The sequence below is a fragment of the Grammomys surdaster genome, unplaced genomic scaffold (assembly GCF_004785775.1).
Source record: "Grammomys surdaster isolate TR1022 unplaced genomic scaffold, NIH_TR_1.0 371, whole genome shotgun sequence".
Taxonomy (NCBI): Eukaryota; Metazoa; Chordata; class Mammalia; order Rodentia; family Muridae; genus Grammomys; species Grammomys surdaster.
In genome coordinates this window covers 3,979,639-3,991,460 of record NW_021604790.1, presented here as the reverse complement: position 1 = coordinate 3,991,460, position 11,822 = coordinate 3,979,639, and the positions used below count along the sequence as shown (strand labels likewise).

Below are 11,822 nucleotides of genomic sequence, written 5' to 3'. Positions count from 1 at the left end.
AGCCAGAGAGCACCAGTCCACCACTCACACTGCTCCCACCGGCCAGAGAGCACCAGTCCACCACTCACACTGCTCCCACCGGCCAGAGAGCACCAGTCCACCACTCACACTGCTCCCACTGGCCAGAGAGCACCAGTCCACTGCTCACACTGCTCCCACCGGCCAGAGAGCGCCAGTCCACCGCTCACACTGCTCCCACCTGCCAGAGAGCGGCAGTCCACCGCTCACACTGCTCCCACTCGCTATTTCATAAAGGGCCCACACTACCACCCTCAGTCCCAGAACATAGCTACTTCCTGCCATCAAAGCAACAGTTACCAAAATGCTATAAAATTAGGCTTGTTACAAATAGAAGATTGAAGACAAACTGCACCTCATCTTTATGCTTAAATGTGAAAACAGGCTGGGAAAGAAATGTGGCCAGAGAATAATGTCTGTCTGGAGCTCTGAGTGCTTCTGTCTCAGACACATGACTGAGCACTTTACCAAACTAATCTTGTTTCAGCCCAGGATTTGGGCAGTAGGCTTTATCCTTGTTTTAAGATGAGGAAATGGGGGCAGAAGAAATTACTTAACTTTCCCAAGGTTTCTTAGCAGCTGCTGTTCTACCCAGCTGGTCTAGTTTATTACAGATAAAAAGGTGCAAAGTGGCCAAGCTGCCAAACCAGTCCAAGACAAATACACACTCTAGTGAGCATCAAAAATGTATCCTATTTGCAATACACTAAATCACAATGTAAAAATCTACACATCACCATGGAAGTGATGTGGTTTCTCTGAAAATAAAGACTGAAGTATTTTTCCTGGCTTCTTTCTATAGAATGTATTTCAGGAAACTCCTTATTTAAAAGGATTTCAGCAGATGACTAGAGGAAGAGTAAGAAGGGGCTGGGGGAGTGGCTCAATGCACTTGCTGGCTTAGCATGCATAAAGCCCTGGGTTCAACCCTTGACACCACAAGGAAAAACAACAGTGTTCCAGGCCAGCTTGGATTAGGCAGGGCCCTCTCTCACATTTAACACAATTGAAAGAACCCACCATTCTGTGAAGCCTACTCCTTCAATGTGTACTAGGATCACGTGGTAAAAGGTTGATTGGGAGCTGCATCTGGGGAAATTAGGCTGACAGCATCTGAGTACACTGGCATCAAAGTATGAAAACCCAGTGGCTGCCAGGAGCTCCAGGTGAGAGAGGACCACTGTTTAACGGGTGCTGGACTTCAGCTGTACAAGGTGAGATGGCTTTTGAAGATGGACAACAGTTATGATTGTACATCATTGTGAATGTATTTAATACCAATGGCCTGTAAGCTTAAAAGTAGTTTATATGTGTCTAGGGGCTCTGTGGCAGAGTGCTTGCATAGCATGCTTGGGGCCCTGGGTTTGATCCTGTAGCAGAAACGAAACGGGACAAAATTGGCTAGCTCAGGTAGGGTGGCTGCAGTGGGAAGGCCCGAAGATCCTGAGTCCTAAGTGAGCCTAGACTACACGTAACAAGTGCATGTCATTATAAAAAAAGAGGGGGTGTTTTATTTTGTTTTTTTTTTAAGATTTATTTATTTATTTTTATGTATGTTGCTGTCTTCAGACACACCAGAAAAGGGCATCGGATCCCATTACAGATGGTTGTGAGCCACCCTGTGGCTGCTGGGAATTGAACTCAGGACCTCTGGAAGAGCCATCTCTCCAGCCTCAAAAGTATTTTTGTTTGTTTGTTTTGTTTTTTCATAGTATTAAAACAATAGTATTATATTTTTATGAGTACTCTGTTGTTTTGTTAGGAGTCACAAGATGGTGGTTTCTTTAAATTGTGTTAAATGTGAGAGAGGGCCCTGACTAATCCAAGCTGGCCTGGAACTCTTTATTGTTTTCCCTTGTGGTGCTGGTGTTGAGGGTTGAACCCAGGGCCTTATTCATGCCAAACGAGCACACACACACACAACAGAATACAAGTACAAAACAACAAACAACAACAGAGAATCCTTTCACCCAGTCATTCTGCTCATGGGTAAATCAAAATAACTGAAATATGAACTCTGCTGGACTCAGTGTCACACACCTCAATTCTAGCACTCTGGAGGCAGAGGCAGGAAGATCTCCAATACCTGCAGAATGGTCAGAGCAGCATTATTCCCAATAGCAAAGGTAGAAGCAACCTAAGTGTCCATCAATAAATGAAAGCCAGGCCTGGTGCTGTCTACCTGGAATCCAACACAACTGAAAACTACCTGAGTTTAGGAGTTGCAAAGAGACCAGTATGGGCAGCATAGTCAGACTCCAATCACAAAAAACAAACAAACAACAAAAAGGCCAGGCATGCATGAAGCATGCATGGTGATACACATCTGTAACCCCAGCAAACAGGCAAGAAGATCACAAGTTCAAGGCCAGCCTTGGTCACATGAGGTTAAGGGCAGCTTAGGCTACATGAGACTCTGACTATAACAATATTATTCAGCAGAATAAAACCAGGTGTGGTGACACTCACCTCTAATGACAGCACTTGAGAGACAGAGTTTGATGGTTTGTATATGCTTGGCCCATGGAGTGGCACTGTTGGGTGGTATGGCCTTGTTAGAGTAGGTGTGACCTTGTGGGTGTGGGCTTTAAGACCCTGTCCTAGCTAGCTGCCTGGAAGCCAGTATTCTGCTAGCAGCCTTCAGATGAAGATGTAGAACTCTCACCACCTCCTGCACCATGCCTGCCTGGATGCTGCCATACTCCTACCTTGATGATAATGGACTGAACCTCTGAACCTGTAAGCTAGCCCCAACTAAATATTGTCCTTATAAGACTCTCCTTGGTCATGGTGTCTGTTCACAGCAATAAAACCCTAACTAATACACAGAGGTAGTAGGATCTCTGTGAGTTCCAGTCCAGTTTGACTTGGAAGTGATATAATTACACAGATACTGTGGGTTTTGTTTAAAAAAAAAAAAAGTAAGAGACCTCATCAGTTGGAAATGAACACTGAAAGAATGCATGAGTCAAAGGCAGCACATCTGGGATAGAAAGTGTTAACGAAAGAAACAGAACGATGGGTGCAGTGGGCTCATCACAGAGTCCCTTCTCCCTTTGTATATTTTTAATTTCCCACTATAGAAAGCATTTAGGACTTGGCATATATGTACAGGTCTGATGACAGATGCTTGCCTAACACGAACTAGGCTCAGTCTGTAGCACTACAAAGAGCTGGGTGTGGTGACACACATAATGAGGTAATGCAAACACCAGGAGGCAAAGACAGGAGAAATTAAGAGGCTAACTACACTGGAAATTCCAGGCCATCCTGGGCTACATATGAGATCTTGTCTCAAAACAAGGAAAAAAACACCCTATTTTGAGGAAAGATATTCTAAAATCTACAAGTTAAGAAAATAGCTACAAATAGAGTTATGTATCAAGTGTAACAGCTAAAAGAGTATGTTGAGAAATAAAGGGACATTTAACTTGGGGGTTTGTCTCAAGACTGATAAATGCTAAGTCTTTACTGTTAGACACATGCAATAAAAATTCCATCGGCTTCACAATCTTCTAAAGTGACTATATTCTAAGTAGACTCCAAAATGAGTACTGCACAGGTGCCATACGGTAAAGATTCTACACGGGAATCAGGGTGTGAAAGCCATGTGAACAGTCTGTTTCCACTGGTAAGGCACAGTTTACTGAAAATAAAGTCCTGGGAAACACAGTGGCTTAGAGCTACTTCCCAGAATCCACTGATAAGGAAACAGACCTGAGTGGGTGTCCAGGCTTGCTCATCAACACCTGGAGCAGGAGGGCCAGCAGGGAAGCACTATGGCCACACAAGTGGACAGGATTTGGGGTTCCAGCCACCTCTATTCATCCCTTTCTTTACACATACAATTTTCAGATATTCTCAGCAGATTTAAAGAAGCTGACTAAATTTAAATTCTTCAAAAGCTGGCACTTCATCTAAGAGCAAACATCCCTCCTCACTTAACTGAATGATGAACTCCACTAGGCTAACCATTTTCTAACCTTTCTGTAAGAAAAGGAGTTAAAATCCAAGTCCTTTTCTTTCTAGGCTATGTCGAGGAGCCATGTCACAAAGACACCTCCCCAGTACATGCAGGAACAGCTGGTTACTCCAATAAAGCAGAGCACCAGCTGGCACCCCAAGTCCCCATCTTTAGACACATTCAGTATGCACACCTCCAATCTTTACCTTGAGTATTCTGGAAGTAATGTCGCCACAAAGGTCTGATTTTGTCCTGGCCTCCAACATCCCAGACTGTGAAGCTGATATTTTTATATTCCACAGTCTCCACATTGAAACCTGAGAAGGGAAGTTAGAAACACTTCATTATGATTTTTCACTGGTCCAACAACTCAAAGTAACTTCACTTAACACGTGAATGGTACTTTTAATTTATAAACCAGAGTTAGAGAAGACAGAGAAAGTTCACAGTCTGTCATTCACTGTGCCTGGTGTCTCAAACACTCATCTAATCACCAACCTCCCAGCCCTGCTTTCTCTAACAGAAAACTTCCAGGTACTTCTGAACAAAGAGAAGCCATCCACAGAAGTGATTTCTACTGCCCACCACACAGTGTAAGAATCTTCTTAATTCTTCCCCATACTATTCGCCCTCCATTCTAAAACACCGGAGAATGTCTAATAGCATCTAATGACAATTTCCTCCACCTGTGTGCTAGATTCAACCTACCCAGACTGTCTAAAGACTTATCTGTTAAAAAAAAAAAAAAAGACTTATCTGCATGGCTAACATCTGTTTGAGACATCTCCATCCAACCTGTCTTCAACAACCCTGTGTATTTCATATTTCACATCTCAAAAAACAAATCTATACTAGGTGTGGTAGCAGATGCCTGTAATCCCAGTACTCCAGAGGAAAGCAGATCAAGATTCAGGGCTATCCTTAGCTACCCAAAGAGTTCAAGAGCAGCTTGGACAGTCCCCGTTAAACCTCTATTCATCTCTCTTAAATCCACATCTTTACCCTCTATGACCTTCTATTTGTTCCTCCTCCTCCTCCTCCCCCTCCTCCTCTTCTTCCTCCTCCCCCTCCTCTTCCTCCTCCCCCTCCTCCTCTTCCCCCCCCCCCCTCCTCCTCCTCCTCCTCCTCCTCCTCCTCCTCTTCTTCTTCTTCTTCTTCTTCTTCTTCTTCTTCTTCTTGAGACAGGGTTTCTCTGTGCAGCCCTGTCTGTCCTGGAACTCACTCTGTAGACCAGGCTAGCCTCGAACTCAGAAATCCTCCTGCCTCTGCCTCCCAAGTGCTGGGATCAAAGGCGTGTGCCACCACCGCCCTGCCTATTTGTTCTTCTAAAGCCAAGGAAATTTCTGAAAATGAGTAATGAACTCTTTCTAATAATATCTGAATAAAGTTCAAATGAATACTGCAGAAAGTGGTATAGAAACATACCTCTGAATGACAACTTAGTATACAATAAGGCATTTCACATTACCACGGAAAAGTTATTCGGTAAATGTTGTAAGGCAACTCCCCACTCCTGTAAGTCCAATATCCAGCCAATGGTCAAGTATGCATTCCTCAAAAAATATGAGTTATTCTTATCTTATGTATATGAATCTTTTGCCTGCATGTATATATATGCAGTATATTTGCATCTGGTACCCAGTAAGGACAGAAGGAGGTATGGGGTCCCATTAAAGATGGTTATAAGCTATCATGAACCTAGGAACCTGAACCTGGATCTTCTGTAAAACCTCTTAAGTGCTCTTAAATTCTGAGCCATCTCTCCAGTCACTAATTTTTTAAATGAAGAATATAAACCTTGTAAAGTTAGTAAGAGAAAACATTAGCAAATAGTTTTATGTTCTTAAGAAGAATTGTCTAAAGATACTTTAAAAAAAAACCAACCTCAGAAGGAAAAATTAATGTGGTTATCTACTGAAAATCCCTTTGTGTTATAGCAAAATAATAATAATAAAAGGTTAAAAGACGAATTTGTCAACTGGAAAATAAGCACCTGACAAGAGTTGTCCATGACCTAAGATGCCTTTCTTCAAATTGGTAAGAGACAAAGACAAACATCACCACAAAAAACAAATGAACACCAAAAATAAAAAACTAATCAGAGCTGAGCAAAGGAAGACATGTTAACTTGTCCACCTACAATAAATAGCATCCTAATAGAAGCCAGGGTTCTCTTGCTACAGATGGCGGATTTCCACTCTTCCCTGCTGGTGGCACAATATTTTTTGGAGAACAGTCTAGCAACCTATATAACACTCTAAATATTCAACTCTCATAAGAAGCCCACTCTTCCAAAGATTACTGAAAGGAAATGAAAAAGTACATGTTTGCAAAAACATGAGACAGGGCTGGAGAGATGCTCAGTGGTTAGAGCGCTGGCTGCTCTTCCAAAGGACCTGGGACCACAGCAACCACAGGGCAGCTCGCAACTGTCTGTAACTCCAGTTCCAGAAGACCTGATGCCCTCTTCTGCCTCAAAAAGCACCAGGTACACAGTGATATACAAATATAAATACACACATAAAAAATTACCCATACACATAAAACCAAATAAAAATTTTTTTAAAGCAAAAGATCTTTACATTATTTACAAAAACAAACAATTGAACCTGGCGCAGTGTTAATAAGCCTGAAATTTTAGCCCTTAAGAGGATGAAGTAGGAGGATTTCTGCCAGTTTAAGATTACCTATTTAAGGTTATGTAGGATTACACAGCAAGACTATGTCTTAAAAAGGCAAAAAACAAACAAACAAAAAACAAACAAACAAAAAAAACAACTAAGGACTGGAGAAAAATAGCAATTAGGAAGCAAAGTGACTGCCTTACAATCATGAAGGCCTAAATCTAATCCCCAGAACAAAGGGTGGGGAGGGGTGGGTGAGGGTGGTAGAGGATATGTAACTCTAAAACTGGAGAGGCAGAGACAGGAGGATTCCCTAGGGATTGCTGGCCAATCAGTCTGACTTGATCAGGTGAATTCATACCAGTGTCTGTCTTAAAAAGGGTGTGTGTGTGTGTGTGTGTGTGTGTGTGTAGACAGTGACTGAAGAATGACACCCAAGGCTGTACTCAGGCCTTGACACACTCTCCAATGCATGTGCACACACATATATAAACATTACAAATAATCTAACCACTTATCAATGAATATTACTTTAAAGCACAGCCATATAACAGAATACTAAACCAGTTATTAAAATTAGATGTTGTCCTGCTGCTGTCCCTTTTAATCTAGTGAAGGCCAGCTCATTCTTTTAGCCTCAGCTTAAAAGTTAAAAGGGTATCTCTTCTGGCGGTGACTTCTGCCTCCTCTTTAGCTGCTGTTACCTAGTGTTACCAGCAGGCCAGACTGCTGTTACCAGGTAAAGTGGTCTTTTATCCTCCAGGAGCACTGGCTTTCAGTTACAGTGATGTTTCACTAGCCAAAGCAATTCCCGTGGCCAAATTCAGCACCACGAAGGAAGGGGCACAAGGGCAAAGATGTTGAGGAGCATGATTCATTGGAGGCCATTAGTTCAACAAACTATCACATCAGTATGCAATTCATTCACCAAAGATTTATTAGACACCTAACATGGCCAGGCATTTAATCAGATGCTGGAGTCAGTGAACAAGACACGTGTGGTCCCTTCCTTATTTACTCTGTTGAGAAGAAGACAGTGAACAATCAATAAGCTACAAATGTTTCTAAGTGCTATTAAGGACTTCAAGCTACTATGGAAACTTAGAGCAAGAAAAAAGGAAAGGAGCCTCTGAGAAATAATGCATACCCTGAGATCTAAAAGAATGGGCTGATGGCATTCACTAGGAAGAAGGCAGGAAAGCATTCCAGAGAAAACCAATCAAGAGTGAGTACACACACTGTTGTATTAGCTACTGGGGAAACAGCACCTATTTTACAAATACATCTAGCAAAATCTTTCAATACTAAAAGAACATTCAAAAACTTGTACATCTTTGCATATAAAAATTTATAGAAGCATGTATTTCTGTTTTATTTGTGTGTATATATGTGTATGGGCGTGCATGTGGCAGCCAGAGGGCAACTTTGTGGAGTCCCAAGAATCAAACTCAGATGGTCAGGCCTGGCAGCAAGAGCCTCTACCTGCTCAACTGTTTACCAGCCTTTATATTGTTTTTATATATGGGGAAAGTTATTTTCATTTTGGGCTAAAACATTTCAATTTGTGTATGTGAACAGTCCTATCTGTTTACAACTTTCTTCAAGTGTTGCAACCTCCAAAGCTAGTGCCGCAGGTGACAGTTGACCTATCTCAGCCACACCAGAACTCAGACAGTGCCCAAAGCCACACAAGAGCCTGGAGATCTGGTTTTGTAGGTAGGTCACAAGGCAAAGATTAAGTTCTGTCAAAACTGCTTCTACAAATCTCTTAAAAAGACATAAAACCCAGCAGTGGTTCACAGTGAGGATAGATTGCTGAACTCCTTCAGTTGGGTACCAACTCAAGTACTTGTCTTGAGTCATAGAGAAAAGAACACAGTCAACCACTACAAACGAGGAGCACACCTGGTTCAGAGAGATGCTCCCAAGAGAAGCCAGGGAGGATGGAGATTGAGAAAGGCAGTGCTCGTTCCTACCTAGGGCTTGTACTAGGTTCCATTCCAACAGGAATGGGAGAAGGTAGGCCTTCCTTACCATCATAACTTTACTATCTTTCCTCTGTGTCAAGCAAATAGGGCTAAATTTGGTTAACCTAAATTTGTTCACAAATTCCCTGTAAGCTGAGGGACTTGCCAGGGATATTAAGAAGCACTTAGAAAAACATATGGTTGGGCACAGTGGTTCACTCAGGAGGATGTCTGAAGGAGTGTCACAAATTTGAAGCTAGCTTGGCTACAGTATAAGACCTTGTCTTAAAAAAAACACACACACAACAGCAAACTTACAGAACTTGATTTGGGGCTACAAACATTTATGTTCTTGAAGTAGTCAAAGATTAAAAAACAACAACAACAAATATTCAATATAAGAAGCATATCAGGGGCTGGAGGAATGATTCAGAAGGTAAAGTGCTTGCCAATCAAGCCTGAGGACCTGAGTTCAGATCCCTAGCACACATGCAAAAGATAGGCCTAATGGCACGTTTGTAACCAGTGCTTTGGGAAGGAGGTGGGGTACAGGAAGACCCTCAAGCTTGACAGACAGACAGCCTTGTCAAAATGACAGGCTCTGGGTTCAGTGAAGAGGCTCTGTCTTAAAAGTAAGGTGGACAGTGACAGAGAAAATGTGTGGGCATGCACACACATGACACACACACATACACATGAAAACTTTGAAAAAGTAGCACATGGAAGTGTAGCACGCTGAGCTATGGACTGGAGAGGCCAGCGACGCGGATGTACCTATGGTAGGGATGGTTGTCACAATCTCGCCCAGCTTCAGTTTGTACAGGATCGTCGTCTTGCCAGCTGCATCCAAGCCCACCATGAGAATCCGCATTTCCTTTTTCCCAAACAGGCTTTTAAATAGCTTTTCAAAAACATTCCCCATGGCAGCTGAATTCTGCAACCTGGATAAAAAGCAAGTTGAACAGTTATTCTCATATAACGACACAATTAGTGATGGCTCCTAATACAAGGTAAGTACAGCTTGGTCAATAAGGAAGACTGTGTCTGGTTTTCTAAAGGAGACACCACTAAGCCATCCTGATGCTCTCTCAGAAAACAGTATTTTCCACTGCAGCATCCAAGTGAGCACATTGAGGGAAGCACAGCCTCAATGCCATGCTATGGTGGCAGCTTTTAGTCACCGTAATCAGGGAGGAAATGCCATGCCATATAACTGTACTTTGTTCTAAGCCCACCTGAATTCAAAATTTATGAAGCAGACACCCTGTTCTCCAAAACAAAGTCCTTAACAATTTGTGACACTCCTTCTGACATCCTCCTGAGTGAACCACTGTGCCCAACCATAAGTACTTCTGAGTAAAACATCAATATCCCTAGGAAACTGTAGTTAGTTGTCGTTGGCTGGCAGACGAGACCAAAGCCCAGAGAAGAACTAGGAAGTTTCAGAGTTGAGGATATCAAATGTTGGGGAATTCTGCTAAGACCCACACCAAGTAGGCAGAGTTGAGGGAATACTTCAGCATCCAGCATCCAATGAGGGTGGCCATCTTCTTAAAATCTATATACAGATACAAATATGGTTGCCCACAGAGGTCTGTGAATGTTGATGCGCCAAAGACAACTTCCAGGTCAAGCAAAAGGTAATTAGCAGACCAGATCCTCCCTGTGCCCCTTCCCAGTCATTACTCCTAGAAGGAATTTATTCTGTTGACTTCTAACACCTTAAACATCAATTGTTTTTTTTTTTTTTCAATAAAATAGCCTGTAGGCTGTATGACAGGCAGTGAAGTCAGATTTCTTTTTGCACAAAGTACTCGGTCTTTGTTTTAACAGCTCAGTCTATTTGAATAACATGATGTTTCAGACTTAAAAGCAGAACTATAATCCGGGCAGTGGTGGCGCATGCCTTTAATCCCAGCACTTGGGAGGCAGAGACAGGTGGATTTCTGAGGTCGAGGCCAGCCTGGTCTACAGAGTGAGTTCCAGGACAGCCAGGCTACACAGAGAAACCCTGTCTCAGCCACCCCCCCACACACACCCCACTCCCCCCAAAAAGCAGAACTATGTACACACCCGTACACTCTTTGACCGACTGTGGGGGTGGTGTGGGAGAGACACTCTAGGGCTGGAACTAAAGCCCCCTCAAAAAACAAACAAACAAACAAAACTCCACAATATATCTGTGTTCCAGAAACTATGGTTTTCCTTTTCAAGTTATTTACCCAGGAGAGCTTTAGTGGTATGTGTGTAAAAGACAGCCATTCATCCAGATTCTGGTGACTCAGAGGAGAGGGTGGCTGATTCCAAAAGTCCCACCTCTGAAAGTCAACAGTTTCTACTGTAGTTTAATATCATGGTCTATGGCCAAGGACACACCACTCCAGTCTACCAGAGAAACGGTGAGCACATTCTCCTGTACATATATGAGAGGCAAATGATCAAAGAAGAAATGACTATTTTCCTCATAGGTTGTCATGGTCTAAAAATCGTCCAGTACCTTGATGCATTCAAAATTCCTAGATTCCTTTCATATTTCCGGGGGTGGGGGGAGAAGTGCCATAGACCAGGAAACTCAAAGAACCATTCTTTAAGAGGAAAAGGAGGAACCTCCTGCTTCCAGGCCCCTGGAGGCAGAGTGTCAGATTCCCCTTGTCACCGCACAGCACAGTCACAGTTGTCCCCCTTGCTTCCCTTCGTTGTCTCCCCACTCCGATGTCTGAGATCCTAGCCCCCATGGTGGGCCTGGAGACCCTCTTGAGTAAGATCTATCAACCTCAGAGCCCTTTTCCAAACGTCCGCGGAGGAAAATAATAAGTGACAGTGACAGTGAGACCTCAAGGGCACGAGCGACAGCAGTAGCCAAGGTGAGCGCGCGCAGAGTCGAGCTCGCGCGCCGAGAATCTGGGGCCGGTGACGGCTCTGCCTGGGACGCCAGGCCGCTCCCTCGGGACAGCGGGACCGCTACACCGCAGAGCCCGCCGAACGTCAACCAGCTCCGCGCCGCCCGGCCCGACAGAGGCGGGGAATCCGGTGGACCCAACCCCTTTCCGCAGGCCGCCACCGCTCTCCGGTGTCCTGCCAACTGACACGCTGGAAACTAACCGGGCCGCAAGCCCCGCCGTCCCTCCCCTGCAGCCCGCGACTCACCTGTCTTGCAGTGAACACCTTCACAAAGCCACTAACGAAAACGCTACTCCGCCGCAGTTGCCGTGAGTAATTCGCCTCGCCTCAATAAAATGGCGACTGGCT

General features: G+C 43.8%; 1 protein-coding gene across 1 annotated transcript in view; it reads right to left on the bottom strand.

Annotated features, from left to right (window-relative positions):
* Arl17a (ADP ribosylation factor like GTPase 17A) overlaps positions 1 to 11,822 on the bottom strand; it is a 19,726-nt gene extending 7,904 nt beyond the window's left edge. Inside the window, exons 1-3 of the mRNA XM_028780517.1 lie at positions 11,721 to 11,822; positions 9,348 to 9,514; positions 4,189 to 4,299 (exon numbers count right to left, since the gene is read on the bottom strand). Coding sequence (XP_028636350.1) covers positions 4,189 to 4,299; positions 9,348 to 9,495 — 259 coding nt within the window. The 5' untranslated portion in view covers positions 9,496 to 9,514; positions 11,721 to 11,822. The remainder of the gene's footprint in view (positions 1 to 4,188; positions 4,300 to 9,347; positions 9,515 to 11,720) is intronic.